The sequence below is a fragment of the Mus caroli genome, chromosome 3 (genome assembly GCF_900094665.2).
Source record: "Mus caroli chromosome 3, CAROLI_EIJ_v1.1, whole genome shotgun sequence".
NCBI lineage: Eukaryota > Metazoa > Chordata > Mammalia > Rodentia > Muridae > Mus > Mus caroli.
In genome coordinates, this window is record NC_034572.1 from 66,127,684 (window position 1) to 66,147,824 (window position 20,141).

Here is a 20,141-nt window from a genome sequence, read left to right on the forward strand (position 1 = left end):
GGATCTTCCTGAGAAGTAAGCAATAAAGCTTTGCCACAGAAGATTCTGGTTGTCCTGAGTGTGTTCTTGCCAGCGGGGACAAAAGCTTGGGATAAGCACTAACTGCTCTTCCATAGTTTCTGAGTCCAATTCCCCACAACTACATGATGGCTCACAAACATCTATAATGGGATCTGATACCCTCTTCTGATGTGTCTCAAGACAACTACAATGTGCTCATATACATTACATAAATGCTTTCTAAGACTGAGCTTCCTGATATAAAAATAATATGCTAGGGCAATGGTGGCATAGAACTTGTGGGAATAACCAACCAGTGTCTGATTTGGCATATATCCATTCCATGAGATATGAATTCATACAAGGCACTGCTTAAGTAACCAAGAACCAGATACTAGATAACCTGGGATGAGGATAAAACCAACTAATCTTTTAAAAATTAATATAAGATGATTCTTAATGATATTCAGCTACACTCACAGATCAAAGTTTTATCCAATTATCATCAGAAAGGCTTCCTCTGGAGGGCATGAGAACAAATGCAGAGACCCCCAGCCAGACATTATGCAAGAGAAAGTCGAAATTACAGGTCTCTATCAAGTCCCTCCCTCAGGGAATCTGGCAGAAGAGGCAGAAAGTTTGTAAGAGCAAGAGGGTGTGAAGGTCACCATGAGAAGAAGTCCCTCTGAACAAACTAAGCAAGGCATTAATTGTTGGGAGCCAAAACTAAATTCTTTATAATAATCCATGTGAAAAAGATGACTACCAAGTCTTAAAACATAAAGTTGGACCTCCTCCCCAAGCTGACTAAGTCCAGACGAAGGTCACCAACAATTACCACAAGATGATCCAGACCTGACACAAACAGCAGATATCATAACCACAAGATGTACTTTTGGATATCATGCTTCCCCTTGGAAAATTACCACTGCTCCCCCATGCCCTTCTGCATAAGGGTTATTTCCCCTTTGTTCTTTTTGTATAAAAAGTGCAAGTTTTGCTGAATACAATGAGACGTTGACAATATCCAGATTGACTCCATGTCTTTCCTCTGCTTGGTTTCTGTTTCTCTCTCTCGCCTCCCCCCCTTGGTTTTCAGGAGCAGTCCCCTCGAGACCCACGAATAACTAGACCTGCTGGACGGGTCAATTCATGAACTTACAGAAATTGAAGCAACAAGCACAAGGCCTACATGGGTCTAGACCAGGTCCTCTGTGAATATATAATAGCTATTAGTTTAGTAATTCTATTTGAATTTTGACTTTGAGAATGAGTGAGTCTCTGATTTTGGGGACTGTTCCTGGGACTCTGTTCTTCCTGTTGGGTTGGAACTCTAGTAATGTAGCTTTGTTTCATATTATTATGTTTTATTTTGTCAGTAAATCAGTTTATATTATATAAGAAAAAAATCTATTTTAATTATTCTTAAATTAAAGTTTTAAAATATTTTCCTAATTCTGTTCCTAAGAAATAATGACTATTTAGGTAACATGTTAGGTAAAACAAGTCATAATTAAAGTTACAGGTTTGTTTTATAAACAACAGAAACTAAAAATATTATCCAACTTGCTTTTCTACTATTTTCAGATTTCTGTGATAATTTTGTATTCTGCTCCACTAACTTGTCTATCCTTTTAATTCCAGTCATGGTGCTGATTACTGTAGCTATCTTAAAATGTTTAAACTCAAAACAACATGAATGAGTGACTGGACAGGCAGGAATATCAATGGAATAGAATTGAGGACCCAGAAATGGACACACATACCCATGGTCACTTGATCTTTGAAAGAAGTGCTAAACCAAGACAACATTTTCAACAAATAGTGCTGGTTCAACTGACAGTCAGCAGATAGAGGAATGCAAATGAATCAATTCTTATCTGCTTGTACAAAGCTCAAGTCCTAGTGATCAAGAACCCCTACATAAAACATATATACACTGAAATGAAGAGAATTAAAGGGGGGAAGAGGCTCAAATACATGGGCTCAGGGGAAGAATTCCTGAAGAGAATGCCAATGACTTATGCTCTAAGATCTAGAATTGACATGTGGGGCCTCATAAAATTGCAAAGTTTCTATAAGGCAAAGAATACTGTCAATAGGACAAAATGGCAAACAACAGATAGATAAAGATCTTTTCCAATCTTTCATATGATAGAGGGCTAATATCCAGTATATATAAAGAACCCAAGAAATTAGACTTCAGATAATCAAATAACCACATTACAAATGGGGGTACAGAGCTAAACAAAGAATTCTCAACTGAGCAATATTGAGTGGTCGAAAGGCATTTAAAGAAATGTTCAACATCTTTAGTCATTAGGGAAATATAAATTAAAACAACCCTGAGATTCCATCTCACACTGGACAGAATGGCTAAGATCAGGTGACAGTAGATGCTGGTAAGGATGTGGAGAAAGAAGAACCTCCTCCAGTGTTGGTGGAATTGCAAGCTGGTACAACCACTCTGGAAATCTGTCTCAGAAAATTGGACATAGTATTACCTGAGAACCCAGCTATACCACTCCTGGGCATATACCCAAAACATGTTGCAACACATAACAAGGACACATGTTCCCCTATGTTCATAGCAGCCTTATTTATAATAGACAGAGCTGGAAAGAACCCGGATGTCCTACAACAGAGGAATGGATAAAGAAAATGTGGCACATTCACACAATCAAGTACTACTCAGCTATTAAAAACAATGAATTTATGAAATTCTTAGGCAAATGGATGGGGCTATAAAATATCATCCTGAGTGAGGTATCCAAATCACAAAAGAACATACATGGTATGCACTCACTGATAAGTGGATATTAGCCCAAAATCTCGGAATACCCAAGATATGATTCACAGACCACGTGAAGCTCAAGAAGAAGGGAGACCAAAGTGTGGTCACTTCTTAGAAGGGGTAACAAAATAAATTCAGAGCAAATTTGGAGACATAGTGTGGTGCAGAAACTGATGGAAAGGCCATCCAAAGACTGTCCCACCTGGGGATCCATCCCATATACAGTCACCAAATGCAGACACTATTGTGGATGCCAACAACTGCTTGCTGACAGGAGCCTGATATAGCTGTCTCCTGAGAGGCTCTGCCAAAAACTGACATATACAGTGCCAGATGCTTGCAGCCAGCTATTGAACTGATCACAGGGTCCTGAATAGAGTAGTTAGAGAAAGAAATGAAGGGGCTGAAGGGTTTGTAACCCCATAGGAAGAATAACAATATCAACCACCCAGAGCTCCCAGGGTCTAAACCACCAACCAAGCAGTACACATGGAGGGTCCCATGGCTGGAGCCATATATATATAACAGATGGCCTTGTAGGGTATCAATGTGAGAAGAGGCCCTTGGCCTCATGAAGGCTCGATGCCCCAGTGTAGGAGAATTCAAGGCCAGGGAGGTGAGAGTAGGTGGGTGTGTGGCGCTACACCCTCATAGAAGTAAGAGGAGAGGGGATGAGATAGGGGACTCCTAAAGGGGGATAACATTTGAAATGTAAATAAATTAAATATTAAAAAAAACCTTAAAAATGACTCTATGACTCTCTACATCTTGAATATTTAAGAATAGAGAACACTATTTTCTTCCCTTGTGAAGATGTGCAACCAAACAAAGAAAATGATTTTTATTAAACATTGGAGTTATGACAAGTGTAGCTCAAGCACCAATATAATGCCATTTGGAAATGGATCATTGGTAGTAATTAAGTCATGAGTGTAGAGTTCTTGTATGAGTATTAATACCTAGTAAAGTAAAAATATGAAGAAGATCATTCTGCTTTCTTCTTTGCCATCTGTCAATAAAAATGTATATTGTACACTGAAGGATCTGCAGGCACTTTGTTCTTAGAATGAAGTTCTGGGAGTTTTTGATGTTCTTGATTAAAACATCATGCTGTAACATCTCATTTTAGCTTCCCAACCTGAATGCATTAACTTCTTTGAAAAATAACGGAAAAAACCCACATACTAATGTATTTATACAACTTTTATTTTCTGTTTCGTAATGACGTATACATAGTACAAAATTATTAAATGTTGTGATTTGTTAAATAAGTTTAGTCTACACAATTGATTGTACTATTATGCATAATTTATACGTACAAAAATTGTGTTAATTTAACAATTACTCTCTTTGGTCTTATCCTTACATGCATACAAGTTTCCAGGTTTAGCTGTTGCTTGGAAAGTATTATAATTTATTCAAATCCTGTTAAGCCTGCTGAGCAGGTGACATCCAGGTTGCATTCATAGAACTAGCTAGCAGTTCTTTTGATGCATACAATGGAGAAATATTAGATAAGGAGTATGAAAATTCTGTTTTAAAGAAAATAGGTAGTCAGGAAAGTAGAACCATGGACCGGATATCAATTCCTCCTCAGGAATTCAAACTGATGGTGATCTTCATGACCAGCTGATTTGTATTGGTTCATCAAGAGTAACATTTACATTTTTCAGGTCAATTGTTAGTATCTAAAAACAGAAGTAAAGTTTAAATTAATCGCTTAAGTGTAACTATGTTTTTCTTGTCATTCTTTTTTAACAAACACTATTTTCATCTCAGTCTATCTCTACATAAGATGTAGCTTCTTCTAATTTTCATGTTGGTATTCATACGTGCTCTTTGTTTTATATGTGCTCAGGTAGGTTTGTTTTAGCCTACAATCCAGTTTATAGTTCAACATATCCAGGAATTCTGCATGGCTGGAACTTAAAGGCAGCTAGTAATACTCCCCTCATCATGTCACCATGTCATGTCACATCACAGATCACATCATATTGGATCATTTCACATTCACAGTAAATGGCATCAATCAAGGATATGTGTATTTTTTTTTCTACTGATAAACTCACATAGTCTTCATAAACTCTAGGACACAGACTCATGGAATGGAATGGTGCTGTCAACAGTGTACTGAGTCTCCCCATATCAGTAAACATAATCAAGATAAAGTCCCAGAGATATGCCCATATGTGTCAAGTTGATTATAAAATAGCATACACGTGTGTATATGTATACATTTTTTGGGATTACAGTTACCTATTTACTTAGTTTTTCCTTCTTCCTTCTTCCTAACTTATATACTCCTTTTGGCAATTTTTCAAATTCATGTCCTCTTTTCCCATTAGTTGTTTTTACTGACAAATATTATCTAAATACAGAAATCAAACCTTTTTATTCTGTATGCTATGATTCGTCTGTTTTCAGTGGTGACTGTTTAGTATTGGATATCAACACATGTGGCTTTGAAGTATGTATTTATGCATGAGATTTACAGACAGAGACTTATGTGGGATTGCCAATAGTTACTATTTTAAATGAAATACTTCACAAATCATTGAAGTAATTTCCTCAGCATTGCAAAGGTTTAGAATTAGTGAAACAAACTTCTTTTGAAAGACTATTTTTTAACATGATATAATTGTCCCAAATAAACTTGTTATAATACTTCGGAATACCTCCTTTGACCCTGACCAACTATCATTAGGCACTTCAATTTTTATACTGAAATCATGAGGCTTATTTACTAAATGTTAACTATATATTAAAGGATATAAATGCATGTCATCTCTTTTTCAATGTGACACAGAAAAGAGAAATATAATCCAATTTATTTTAAAGAGTGATTAATGGTGAATAAAACCTCCATCTTGGAAAACCAATTTGCCTTTTTAAAAAATTGGTTTTTCTTCTACCTCTGACAAAAATACTAAATCAGTATTATTTTTACTAAGAAATTTATAAGCCAGGACAATGTTTCCAAATAACATAGATTTGTAGGATTAAATAATTAACCCAAGGAAGGTCAATAAATATTCTAAACTACTTCCCTTACTCATTGCTGACATAATTAAAAAAATAAAGTAAAAAGAGTTTATCACTGAAAAAGTAGAAGACTATATTCTAAGTTGAAGAGTAAATCTGACAGCCAGATTAGAAATTGACAATACAGCTAGAGTTCAGACTCAAGTTAAAGAGACCATGGCCCTGGTGAAGTTGAAAACTAACAGCTTGGGGTCCATTAGAACCTCAACTTGGCCAAAGCAGTCTTTCTTTCAAACTAAAGATGGACAACCTGTAATTTTGTGAATTAAGTTCTTTAAACTGACTCTTTGATGACTAGCTCTGTCCAGACAAATTTAAATTTGAAAAGCATGTTTTTCTCATAGTTACAGACATGAACACATGGCCTTGCCTGGGGGAAACACAGGAAACAATTTCTTAAATACACATTTTTATTAAGCCCAACTTTATTGGTCATGAATTCACAGAACTTGGATGAAAAGAAACTTAGAAGTTGCATGTGTGTATATATTTACCAAATTTGGAGAAAGGCCCAAAATTATAGGAGAAAATACACAGCCATTGGGGTAGTGGTGCTGTTCTGACACAGAATTCTGATGCCTGGCTCAGAGTCCCTATTCTTTTTCCTGACAATATTCATTCTCCTAAATGAAGTTACATTAATTTCCAAACAATTTCAGGGAATTTTTATCTAAGGTATATGCAATGCTCAAATGTAAATCTTACAATTAAAAATAGTATTTGAGGAATTGTTCCAGGTGATAGCCATTTGGAATCTTGTGTAAGAGAAATTGTAAAATAGCTGCCACTAAATTATATGTATAAAAAGTTACTAAGGATATTAAAACATAAATAATAGGTAAGCATCATGAAATTAAATAACTGGCAAATAGCACAGCTTATTAGTAATTCTGTTTCTGTAGTCCTGGCAATGACCATGAGGAATCGTGTAGATATTTTCCAGAGGCATACGTAAGTAAGGCACATGTTTATGTCACCCACCTCCTTAGCTTCATCTTGAGTAAATGAAAGCTGCTGATTATTTCCACCGTAACTCAGATTAACCTCACTGATACGGGTTGTTCCTTTTCCCCATACAGAGATATTTCCAAGCTTCATCTCATTTTTGTTTCTATACCCATCTTTCAATACAGTACTTGTTAAAGTTTTCTATAAAGCCAAAGAAAAACAAATAAAGTCTCCATTGAATATTCAAGTAAATAGTCAGAAAATTCATAACTGTGATCTAACATGAATCTCATTGGATAGCAAATAAGTTATTCAAGTATATTATGGAATGTGCTTTATATAGTGAATCGGGAGTGAAACTCCACACATTATTTAGTAAAATTTAATATAGAAGATATTACACACCTGATTTAAATTGAATTCTATCAAGGTATACTGATTGTTTTCATATGTGTCTGGAGAGAGAAAAAATGTAAGTCATTTTCTTTTCAAAGAACAGTAATAAATTATAGCATACTTATTTTTCTTCTCAGGTAAAAATGATATTATATTCTATTGATGAATTTCAGAATAAAGTCAAACATACACATAAAACAAATTAAAAAGTTATATCCATGAATTTATCTAAAGACCATCTTGTCAAAATAATAATATAGCTAACACTTACTAATGATTTCTACTGTATTTAATTATAATAACAGAAATAATAAAGGAGAGGAGCATTGTCATTATTATAATAATCACTATTATTAAGGCTATTCTCATTATACAGTAAGGAAATTTGCCACTAGACAAAATATGAAGAAACTTAAAAACACATTATTTTTCTTGTACCCATACAATAACTGAGGATTTATAAGATGGTGAAAAAAGATACAGTCATATATATATGATAGATACATGGACTGCATAGCATAGAAAACCTGATGTTTTCCAATTCCTCATCTAGTCACACATGGAAAAATGAGCAAATTGTGGTCCAATTGTGTCATTACTTTTATGAAAATTAACTTGCGAAAAATTTTGCTGATTCCAAAACCGATATTATGCTATGAAATTTTTTCTATATATTCACATAGACATTTAGATTTTATTTATTTATGTATGCATGTATGGTTTCATATATGTATTTGTGTTTATGTATTTGTGAAAGGTGAGTTATTCCAAATGTTTTGTTTTAGAGACAGCTTCTCCCACCAGTCTAGAGCTTGTTACATAGACCACAGACTACATTGCTTACACCTCATATGGAAGATAAGTTTGTCTCTAATTCCTCAGTCTAGGATTACAAGGGCATACTACCATTATTTGAGAACAAAACAAAACAACACAAAAAACATAAAACAACAACAAAAAAGCCACCTAGGGTTCCAAATTCTTGCCACAGAAATCAGATTTTTCTGTTTTCAAAGCAAGCTCTTTACTAGTTGAGGTTTTCCCCAACTCTCAGAATATGTATTCTTTTTTGTTTGTTTGTTTGTTTTTTTTTTGTTTTTCGAGACAGGGTTTCTCTGTGTAGCCCTGGCTGTCCTGGAACTCACTTTGTAGACCAGGCTGGCCTCGAACTCAGAAATCCGCCTGCCTCTGCCTCCCGAGTGCTGGGATTAAAGGCGTGCGCCACCACGTCCGGCAGAATATGTACTCTTAATAAAATCTTTAGGTGTATCTGATGCCAATGGAGAGCACATCATATGTAGTGAGAGGCTTAGCTCTTTAGTCTAGGTATTTTTGCTGAGAAACCATCATGAATATCATAAAAATAAATTTAGCTGTAAGATAGGTTTTCAAGTTAAGGTAAAAATAAAACAAACAACAAAACATCGAATGTTAAAAGGATAAGCAAAATCAATAGCAACACAGTGAGGAGTCTGAACTAATTTCTGGCTTTAGAATATGTTTCTGCATTCATTATGACACATGGAATATAGCTTACATTGTTCATTGACCGATCAGGTCAATGCAAATGTCTCTGTGCTAGCTTCTTAGGTATCTCTTTACACTAAGAAAGAAAAATTAATTTTTAATTTTTAAACTTTTTATGTGTACTGTTTCCAGCAATTATTATACTCCTTGAACATTAAATTATATGTCTAGCCTTATGGTCAACTTTTAAAGTACAATAGCTGACACAGTGTAATTTAAGAATATATGCATACTGTCTATCTCTGGACTATCTCAACTTAACTTACCAGCTTCCCAATAATCACCCAGAGACTTACTATTATTTATTAAGCATAGGCCTTAAATGGCTATCTCTCAGCTAACTTGTATTTCTTAAATTAATCCAACTATTCTATTCCACATCCTGTCCTGTAGCCTGTTACCACTCTCTTATGGAATCAGTCCCAGCACTGGTACCTTTCACCTTCATTTCCAGCTGAAGAAAAAAAACACACACACAAACATCAACACCTGATTCTTTCCCAGAGGTCCTATCTGTGACAAAAAGTTTTGCCTTTTCTCTCATGTCATGTTACAGGCAGTCAGATCATTATTAAATAAATCAGAAGATTAAGGTGAAGAATATTTACAAAATACACAAGTGGATGATTATCCAAGGAAAAGAACAACACCAAGGCCTAGCCTGTATTCAACTCTCCTGAAGGTAAGAAATCAACATTTAAATAATACAAGAACAACCTTTACAAAGCACACAAGAAAAGATTATCTCAGCAGCTGTCATTTACATATATCTGAATGGAAGAATTACCTATCGACTCTCCATCATCCCAGAATAGAGTTCCTTTTGCTGTTTGGTTGTCATCAGCAGCTACGATGAGTTTCATGTAATTATTTCGACTACAAGAAAAAATATAATTCTATGTTTACAGAGGATATTTTATAATATGCAGTCATGTAAGAATATGAATTGTAATGGAAGTTAAGAAAACAAACATCTAAACAGAAAATGAAGAAGTTTACTTCTGTAAAATGAGAAAATGACATGCAGAAAAGAAATTCATCATAGTTAATGCAAAATATCTCAAAAGTCATTTAGCTTTAAGAGTTCAGCTACCACCATTAATCAGAAGTGAACTCATTCATAGTAATTGAAAACACTAGGTTTACAAATACACTTACTTTCATGCATCACTATTTTAATCAGTCTCTCCCTCCCATCCTCCAATGCTCCCTCTTCCTTCCATTCCTCTCTCATATACTAGGGTCAGACACATGTATGTCCAACATTCCACAACTGAGCTGTAGTCTCAGCCCGAGTAATACAATTTTTTTTAATACATTCAATGTTAAATTTCTTCACATTTCAATATATAAAATATTGAGTTATAATTGCATATGAATAATAATTAAAAGAATAACTAAATAGTTCTAAGTTCATCCTTTTTAACTGGTAATGTCTCTCAGCTCATGCCTACATAGGTCTATTTATAAATTAAACACAGATCACTATATAACAGTGTGTGATAAATAACTTGGTTTAACAGCATCAAATTGTTAGAAAAGGCATTTCTTTAACAAACTATTCTTTTCTGCTTTAATATAATCACAGATACTGAAATACATCCTATTCTTAAGTTTCCTAACATATCCAGAATGTTAGAGCTCAATTTTTTAGCAACTTCACATTCGAATTGTAGGTGAGTATGACAAAGCACAAATGTTTATATGCATATTAATATTTACTTAGACAAAAGGAACTATATCTTATAAATATAAAAATCTGGTTAAATTGCATGCATAGTGGCATATTACTTTAATCTCATATTCCCAGAACTTGAGATACTGAGACAGGAACATCACATTTCAATGTTCACTTCTACTACATAGCAAAAATTCTGTCTTGAAAAAATAAAGTCTGATTGAGCCCAAAATTTACAAATACATATGAAAAATTATGTTAAAGTGTCTTACAGCTTATACTCTTCTACTTTGTAAATGTTGGCAAAACTCCATATAACTTGAGACATTCAGAACAGAAACAGAAAAAATTTGTAGAAAAATAACCTCTCTCAGTGAAACTAAGAGTTTTTTAACACACACACACACACACACACACACACACACACACACACACACACATATATATATATACATTTATATCTATCTTTCTATATATATATACATTTATATCTCTCTATATATACATATATATGTATATAAAATGTATATATATATACATATATATATGGAAAAATGTCTCAAGTAGTTAAGAACTCTTTGTTTATGGCCTCTGGGATGCTGTCCTGTAGCTTTCCAGGAATTAGCCACAGTTGAGAGTAAGAAGCGAAATTAGAGTCATTCTTACATAGACCATGTCACAGAATTTACTCATGATTCTTGGAGATTGAACATATCAGTAGGAGTCCTTAAAAATTATAAAAATAAATGGACCAGGCATTTTATTACGTGATAAATAACAACATGAAATTCAAAACACTTATATATCTACCAGTCCCCACTCACGGTAAGGCTAAAGGAGAATGGAATTGCAACTTTACCCATCAGGAACTATTATTAACTATATTGTTAATGGATATTAACCACAACCATTATTAATTGTTAATTGACTTTATTGTTAATGGATATCTTTATTTCCACAAAGTATCAGTCAGAAAATACAGCACAGAATGGAAATGAGGAGGTAGAGGCAACGAAACAAAATGGAAATCAAAGGGAAGTCATCAAATAATAGGGACTCTGTGAGCTTCATGAACTCAAATGTCATTCAGTGATAAATCAATAAGATAAAATGTTGGGAGATGGGAGGACTATGCGATGGAGTCTTAACCAAATGAAAGTACACTGAAAAGGCTCCTTGCCATGTCGTTCCAAAACCATGTCACCCTATGAGCAGCAAATGCTGAACGCTAAAGGCTGTGATTGCTATGGGTACCATGGAATTGGTCAGATAGAAAATAAAGACTGCTCGGAATAATGGGTCTCCTCTATGTGATATTATTCTTAAGACCACAGATCAAAAGAGAAAAGGCAGGAGCCCTGTTATAAACTACTGACAGTGGGTGAAAGTGGTATGTCCAGGCAGGTTCATCAAATATGTTAGAGCTGTTTGTGATACAGAGGCTGTGAAAATGGCAAAGACATTGAAACCTCTATACCTTCCTCTTGCTTTTCTACAATTCATATTTGTATTCTAGAGAGTCTTACAAAAATACTGTTTTCAGGTCTGGGAATGTATCTCAGTTAGACAGCTTACCCAGTATTCTCTTATGGCATGAGCTCTCGCCCTGCACATGCTAAGCAAGGTAGAAAACACCTGAAATCCCAGCAGCACCCAGAATGCAGAGATAGGAAGATCAGAATTCAAGGTCACCCTTTTTTGCTACATGAGAAGTTGAAAATCTGTTTATATTATTTAAGTCCCTGCCTCAAAAAAATCAGAAATGAATATTTTTATGAAGTGTCATTATTTCCATGTCAGTTAAAAATTAAAGCCTCATAAGACAAACTTTTCATTTGTGAATACTTATGCATATTAAGTACAGAAGTCAGGAAGTTTTAGTTTGCATTTCGTAGGGAAGCCTCACTTCTAAAGGGATGTATCACTGGAAGACAATTTTCCATGAGTCTTCAACATTTATTGCATGTGGAGTGATAACAGAAGCTTTTCATTTGAAGTTATATTTACGTTATAGTGAATGTTCCTCTTAAAGAAAAGAATGGACAGGATTATTTGCATCTCACAAAAAATATGCAATTCCCCAGATCAGCAGATACTCAACTGCCTCAGAGCTTTAAGGGTGCCATCTACCAGGATGGCTCTTCATCCCAGTTGGGTTAGGGAGCAGGGAAAACTAAAGTTCTTCAATAGCCTCATTTTCTGCCATGCCTTCTGTTTATAACTACACAGCCGTGTTACTACAGAAGTATTATGGAGGGAAAGCTCAGACATTTCTATCTACTGACTTTTACAGCCAGGTAGCTTATAAAGTGCAATTACAGTTCTAAAAATAATTTACTTACCTGTAATATGTGTTCTGTGCCGGTTCTTGACATGGGAGAATATAACCTCCCCGGACATGTAGATTTATTGTATCAAAAGGAGCTGAAAATGTTTGAAGTTTTCCTCTGACCTTTATGTCTTCCCCCTGGTAATGAGAAGAAAAGGGGGTAGTGATAAATGACATAATCAGTAATGTAAGATGTAAGAAAGCACACTTATGAAATCAAATGTCACAATTTTCTACTGAAAAAAAATGAAGAAAACACACATTTTAAAAATGTTCTGATTTAAAGTGTATCCTAAAGTCCTGGTTACACTTTCATTCTCAGATGTTATTTGGTTTCAGGTTTCCTAGACATAGAGGTCACAAAGAATGGAGAACTCCATGATTCTTAGTGATCATTTTTGTATAGCCAAAAAAGGCAACAAAACTTTGTCATATGGAACTCATTTCTGTGCTTATTTGCCAAAATAAATCAATTGCACCATGATATGTTAGTTTAATTCAAATATAATTAACTTCACATAAACAATTCAAAATTTTTAAAATGGAAAATACACAGATTTATAAATTTTATATATATATATATATATATATATATATGTGTGTGTGTGTGTGTGTGTGTGTGTGTGTGTGTGTGTGTTTAGTTAACTTCCCCAAATTCTACCAAAACTTACTGTATGGTAGTCAAACCATCGAGCCTTAGGAACATAGCCATTCACAGTTGTCTGGAACTGGAATTGGAAGATAAAGTCATTGAAATAATCTGAAATACAATTCTAGAATTTTGATAATACAACAAATGATCATACTTACAGGTCCAATGACAGGAGTCACCATAAAAGCTGGACCCCACAGGAACTGCTTGTATATTTCCCAGGTTTCCTTATCATCAAAGAACCTGGACAAAAGAATCACAAATAATTCAATTAAACCGAATGATGTAATTTCTTCTGAATAACAGAAAATGTTTATTGATATCCCAATTTGCTGTATGTTTTTTGTTTTTTGTTTTTTTTTTAATTTTTTATTTTTTAGATTTAATTGAAAACCACGCTCAAAAATATTTAAAACAAAAGGTCATTCATTACTTCGGACACAATGTTGAACAGTACAGACTTTTTGGGTAAAACTAAAATCCAGGACAGCTCCAGAGAAGCAGCCTCCAGATGCTACAATCTCCTGTCACAGACTCAGATGCTTCTACTGGACCTGTTCCTTCTGACTGCTCCTCAGATGGATCCACAGACCCTGGACAGCAGGAAACAGCCAACTCTCCTAAGACTGGACAAACATCCCCCATACCCGTTCTTCTGGGATCCCTAGAGACACATCGCACCCAAAGCCAACCAGATGTAGTCAGATATTACCACTACCCTATTCCTGCTTCACCATCACCTTTTTCTAATTTTCTTACTCTTCTCTTGCTTCGCTCTTGCTCTTGTTCTCCGCTTCCCATTCCCTTCCCAGCCCTCTCTCCACGTGTTCACGATCAGCCTTTATTTCCCTACTCTCTCTCTCTCTCTCTCTCTGCCTTTCTCTGCCTCTACTCCTCTCCTCATGCACTGAATAAACTTTATTCTATACTTAAAAGAAAAAAAAAGAACAAAAACAAACAAAAAACGAAAAAAGATTGTTAAAAAATATTTGTTCAATTTAACAACAAGGCACAATGGAGGAGCGTTTATAGAGGAAAGTTAATACAGGTACTCAAATATTAACTTTGTCTAGTAAATAACAAAATTGAAAGCAGCAATAAAAGACAACTTGCAAAAAGATTATAAAACTATCACGGCATGGATTTTTTTTTTAATTTAACAGAAGAATTTTTAAGACAAGATATGTAGGATTACACCTATAATCTGAGGCAAGAGGATTGCCAAGAGATAAAGAAAAATCACAGGGGATGTGAGAGAGGGCAGAGGGAGGGAAAGATTGCCTATCTTAAAGCTCTGCTTATTGACTGACACACCATTATGTCATCAAAGATTCTTGCATATGTAAGTTGATGTCTAATACTGAAAACAAATGACCATAGGAAAAAAAAGTTACATATTCAGAAATAGTCACCGGACAATGTTATGCTATTGAAATTAAACGTTAGATTTAGTTTTGCTTTTGTTTCATTAGCAAACATGCATAGTGGTAAACTGGCTGCTGGGGTTTAGCCCTCTCTGAACTCCCCGTGAAACAGGCTGAAGCACTCTCAGCAGGACAAAGAACTGTTCAGAATCCATAATCAAAGCTTCAAATGTTAACGAAGCAAACAGATTAGCCTGAAACATAAGAGGAGTGACAGTAGATGGTGAGGGGAACAGAGGGGCAGTGGCAGGCAGGTGAGCTAAGAACACAACCTCCGTGTTCCTCAAATGGAAGCGTCCTTTTTTTTTTTTTTTACTACCAACTTTATTCATTTTTTTCTAAATATACTTTCCTTGAGATTTTATTTTTTCTTTTGGTCATATTTGCTAATTGCTTCTAATTATCACATCCTTTAATTGTGCTCCCAAACCTTTCTCCACTTTTTTTTAATTATAAAATCCCATTGCGTTCAAATAGTGCTGCCTCTATACTGAGTCTATGACAACCCCCTGGGACATGTTCAACCCTCCAGGAGTTAGACACATAAAACTGACTCTCCATCTGCTAAGACTCATATATTACTAAGAGTTCATCAGCCAGGAGTAGGATTCCCTGTCTATTTTCCCATTCCGTGCTTGGATTTTGACTGGCTTGAGTTTGCAGAAACTTTGGAGAACACTGCCCAAGCACTGTGAGTTCATTTGTAAAACATCCCTGTTGTCTGTGGAAAACACTGTTTTCTTGTGGTCATTTGCAGTCTCTCTGGCTCTCATAGTCTTTCTCTCTATCACACAATGATTGCTGAGCCTTAAGAGGTAGAGGTATTCCATTTAGGGCTGGCCATACTGCTGTTTCTCATTTTGCTACATCTTTTAATCTTCAATCAAAAGTGAAGGCATACAATTGAAATTTATTATTTTAATAATTTTATTTTGAGTATTAGTTCTTAAGTTACAATAGACAGTTGTGACTTTTTATTAGTTTATCATTGGTGAAATTTGGAGGCCACCTTATCTAACTACTCAATTAATACAGGAGATTTGAGAAGCTATGTGCCTCGTGAATAAGTTAAAGAGGTTATTTTAAAGTATTACTTGTTTAATTATTAGGGGAATTTATATGCTAACTGAATACACAAGTGGGCTTATTAGAATTATTTATGTAAACCCTTTATTAGCTCAAAATATATAATAAAGCATCTATGAAATATTATACTATAGTAGATAATAGATTAAAGTAATCAAAAGCTACTCGTTGAAGAAAAAAATAAAACACTTACTCATGCATTAGGGGTCTGATGACAGTTCCACCATGAATATGGGCTTCATGCATCTGTGTGTAGAAATAGGGCAGCAACGTGTATCTGATTTCTAAAACTTTCTTTGACATTTGAGCAAAAGTTTCATTCCAGGAAACAGGATCTTGCCTCTGAAACAAAGCACAATGCAAAAAATATATTATTAGAGATTATTAAGTTATGTTCTATATACTATCCTTATAAAAATCTCCCATGCTGCCTTAATTCTATTTTATATGAATAATGAAAGTGGTAGAATATTAGTATTTTAATAAGATAATGAATATTAAATCCAAAGCTTTATTTGATGGAAGTAAATATATACAAAGTATAGTTCATATTTTAAAAGAAAATACATATATTGTCAGCTATGGTAATACTCAATCTTGGGCTGCAAAATTCAGAAAGAAAAGATATGGTTTGCTAGACAAATGTTGCCTGAAATATCAAGAGATAAGTGGATCTCATCATATTAACCTCACACACCACCATACAGTCTCATATGAAATGAACAAATTAATATACTAGTCACATCACAGGAGGAATGTGCACACTAATCTTGAATGAATTTCCGTCTCCTTTGGAATATGCACTTCAAGTTAAAGGAGTAATATTAATGGTGCAATACTACTTCATAAATATCCTCAACTGCATTCTCCATAACTCATACTTATTTGACTTTAACACATTTTTAATTATAAATGTGTCATAAATAAATCACATTATAATATAATGAAACATTAGAAGAAAGTCTACATATTTAAGCATATATATATATATATATATATATATATATATATATACACACACACACATTCTCCATAAATATTCCCTAAACCCTCCCTATCCAGACCTTTTAAAATAGCTGTCCTTTTTTTCCAGTGTGGTAATATCCTAAAAGAGTAACAAGTTTCTATTACAATGTTCATAGGTCTTCAAAATATTTCTCCATAGTTTGCTTGCCTTTAAAATTGCTTCAAAATGTAGTCCTAACTTGCTTTGTATCCTTGTAATTTGATTATTAAGAAAATAAATCCCCTCCCCCTAGTTCAAGTAAAATTTGAATAGTACAATCTTTTCTCAACACACTCTCTCCATCTGTTGATCCGTAAATGTGCTACTACTGTGTCTTTCTGACATTTTCTATTGGCAACCTTGGACTGACCTGCTTTTTGACCAGTTCTCCTTTTCTCTGCAATAGCACAAGCTAGTGCATAATAGTATATTGCTTCTAACTGTTCACAGTTTTCCATCTAATTAATCACTAACACTCAAAATTGCATACAAATAAGTTAATAACTCTCAGCGATTGCCACTGCCCAGAAATCTGCTCCTACGAGCCATGCTGTGTTTTCTTGTTTCTCAATTACTAAAGTTGCCTTTTCAGCATTTGCTTTTAGATCTTCCTATTTCCTTCATTATTGCAAATGCATCATACTTCAAATTAATTTAGTTTCAAGTTGAAATTTTTGTTGTAACGGTGTCCCAGTTTGAAATACGTTCTACCGTAGACCATTTTCCCCCTAACTCTTCCAAAATCATATCGATCAGCTGTAGTATGTGTGTTCTGTAAGCAAGCCATGTTTTCTTGGTACAATTCAGACCATACTTACTACTACTTCATTAATATTAAAAGATTTGAAGTATTCATTATGACATGGTCAAGTAAAATATAATTGAAGCGACAACAAACAACATAAGGCTGCATAGGGAAAAATAAGTAAAACAAAATTGATATAAATGTAGTAATTACATACTCTAGTAAATTGAATGTTGTGATTTCTTGAATATGGATAAAAGGCTCCAACTTGCATCCAACGAGCACAGAGGTGGTATTCTGAGTCGTTAAAGAAACCACAGATATCTGCTCCAACCTAAAAGATAGTTATATTTAATACATATCAAGTACTATTTATAAATAGGTAGACTGCAAATATAAACTGAACAGATCTACTTACATATGGTATCCCAAAAAGATTAAATTCCAGCATACCTAAAAATTAGAATAAAATTTTATATTGTTATTTTCATTTATTTTAGTATTTTACTTTTATCAGTGAAGATGTTCTCTTTGTATATTAGTTCTTAGTAATGAAATATTTTGGTATTAATAATAAGTTATTCTCTTATAAAACTTAAAATAATAGTTATTGTACTTATGAGTGTTAATGATATTCTTAAAAATAAGAGATCATATGTGTTAAGATAATAACACTATAACATAATTTAAGCACGAATAAGCTAGAAATGTAACATAGTGACGTAAGATTAAGTAGAAGTGCTTTGTTTTAATTTTATTTTTTAAAATAAATGTTTTTGCTGGTATTTAGTCATTTATAGTCATTTATTTTACCATATGGAATGAACATAATTACCTTTATTAAGTAATACAACAAATGAGAACTTCAATAAAATAAATGAATATAATTTCTCATCTCTTTGGTAAAGATATTCTAAGCATGGTTTGAATCTATCATTACTCAATTATGTTCAAGTCTAGAATCAAAAGAGTGGTTGGCTGTACATCCTTTGCCATGTGTTTACTGTTAGAAAATACTTTAGTTGGATGCTTTTTTCTTTACCATCTCTCAGTGATTTTTATTCTCTAGAAGATAATATATACTAATTTCTTTCTTTGCTTTAAAATACTGTCTCTTCAAACTCTTTCATTTTCAACCTGGAAACAAACCAAAAGGGATAAAGATATTTCTATCCTAATAAACTAGCTGCGTATCATCTGTCATTTACTTCTCTAAAATATCCTTGATTATATCTGCCTGACAAGTGACAATTCAGTGGTGTCCTGCTTCACACACAAAAAAGCTTACATTGTAAATCTTACAATTTAGCAATGATACTTACCTAGTACAAAACGAAGTAAATATTTTCTTGAAAAGTATAAAAAGTACTGATAGAAAATAAGAATCACATACCAATGAGTGATTTTTCCAAATTCTCCCAGTTTGCATAGTTGTCTCCCAACCAGTGTCCCCCCCATCGACCAGCTGTGGGATATGTGGACCGAGAAATGACTATCCCTCGAAGGCCAGTGGTGCTCCGTAATGCACTGTACAATGAAGACAGAAGTTCCATGTTTACATCATCCATTTTCCTTAAATATTTCTTTTTTTTTTTCTTTTTAAAAGAAAGAGTCTCTTTGTGTAGACCTCACTGCTCAGGAACTTGCTTTATATACCTCACTTCCCTCAAACTCAAATATCTGTTTTCCAGGTGCTAGAGTTAGAAGCTTGTGTCACAATGACTGTCTTAAATATTTCTACTGAGACAACCTTATAAAACATACTATCAACTTTATGGTACAGGTTTCCCGTCGCAGTTAACACTTCACTCACTATATACTAAAACTCTTCCAGGCATGACAGACATTTTTCTTCTCTTCTAACATTTACTAGAGTGACATGTACATTTAACATGAAAATTTTCTTTTTGAACTTTTATCGAATGTAAGTTAACTATAAATAACATTAACTAAGCTTATAATCCAATAGAGCATATAAGTCTAAATGTATAACTCCGTGAAGCTCATCTCCTCAGTTACATCTTATCCATATTATTTTACATATAACTCGGAAGAATACATTTGCTAAAGCACCCTTTGCATAAGAGCATAGGAAGAATGGGAAACTGTAAAGGATTACTTGTTTTTTGAAAAAGCAATCATTGTACTTTACTTCTGTAATTTATCGCTAGTCACATCGCATCAAGAAAATGTAGTCTACAAATGTGTTTATAATTACTCTTCTTTTGCTCTTCTACCCTTAGAGAGAATTGCTAATAACTTGGACTATTAAAATATATTTCAGTTTTAAACCTAATGCAAAGATACATTAATTTGTACAATCTGCATCTTTCTTCACCTTTCATTTTTCATCTTTCAACATGAAAGTACTTCCTTACCTATCTCTTTCTGATAAGCATATATATATATATATATATATATATATATATATATATACACACATATATACTAGCATATATGTATATGTAGCATATACATATGTGGGATGCACATATATATGATATATGACATATA

General features: G+C 33.9%; 1 protein-coding gene across 1 annotated transcript in view; it reads right to left on the reverse strand.

Annotated features, from left to right (window-relative positions):
• Positions 1-3,982: 3,982 nt before the first annotated feature.
• Si (sucrase-isomaltase) overlaps positions 3,983-20,141 on the reverse strand; it is a 70,849-nt gene continuing 54,690 nt past the window's right edge. Inside the window, exons 38-48 of the mRNA XM_021158399.1 lie at positions 19,021-19,154; positions 18,046-18,080; positions 17,845-17,961; positions 16,070-16,218; positions 13,525-13,609; positions 13,386-13,442; positions 12,728-12,852; positions 9,495-9,583; positions 7,190-7,239; positions 6,818-6,985; positions 3,983-4,482 (exon numbers count right to left, since the gene is read on the reverse strand). Coding sequence (XP_021014058.1) covers positions 4,414-4,482; positions 6,818-6,985; positions 7,190-7,239; positions 9,495-9,583; positions 12,728-12,852; positions 13,386-13,442; positions 13,525-13,609; positions 16,070-16,218; positions 17,845-17,961; positions 18,046-18,080; positions 19,021-19,154 — 1,078 coding nt within the window. The 3' untranslated portion in view covers positions 3,983-4,413. The remainder of the gene's footprint in view (positions 4,483-6,817; positions 6,986-7,189; positions 7,240-9,494; positions 9,584-12,727; positions 12,853-13,385; positions 13,443-13,524; positions 13,610-16,069; positions 16,219-17,844; positions 17,962-18,045; positions 18,081-19,020; positions 19,155-20,141) is intronic.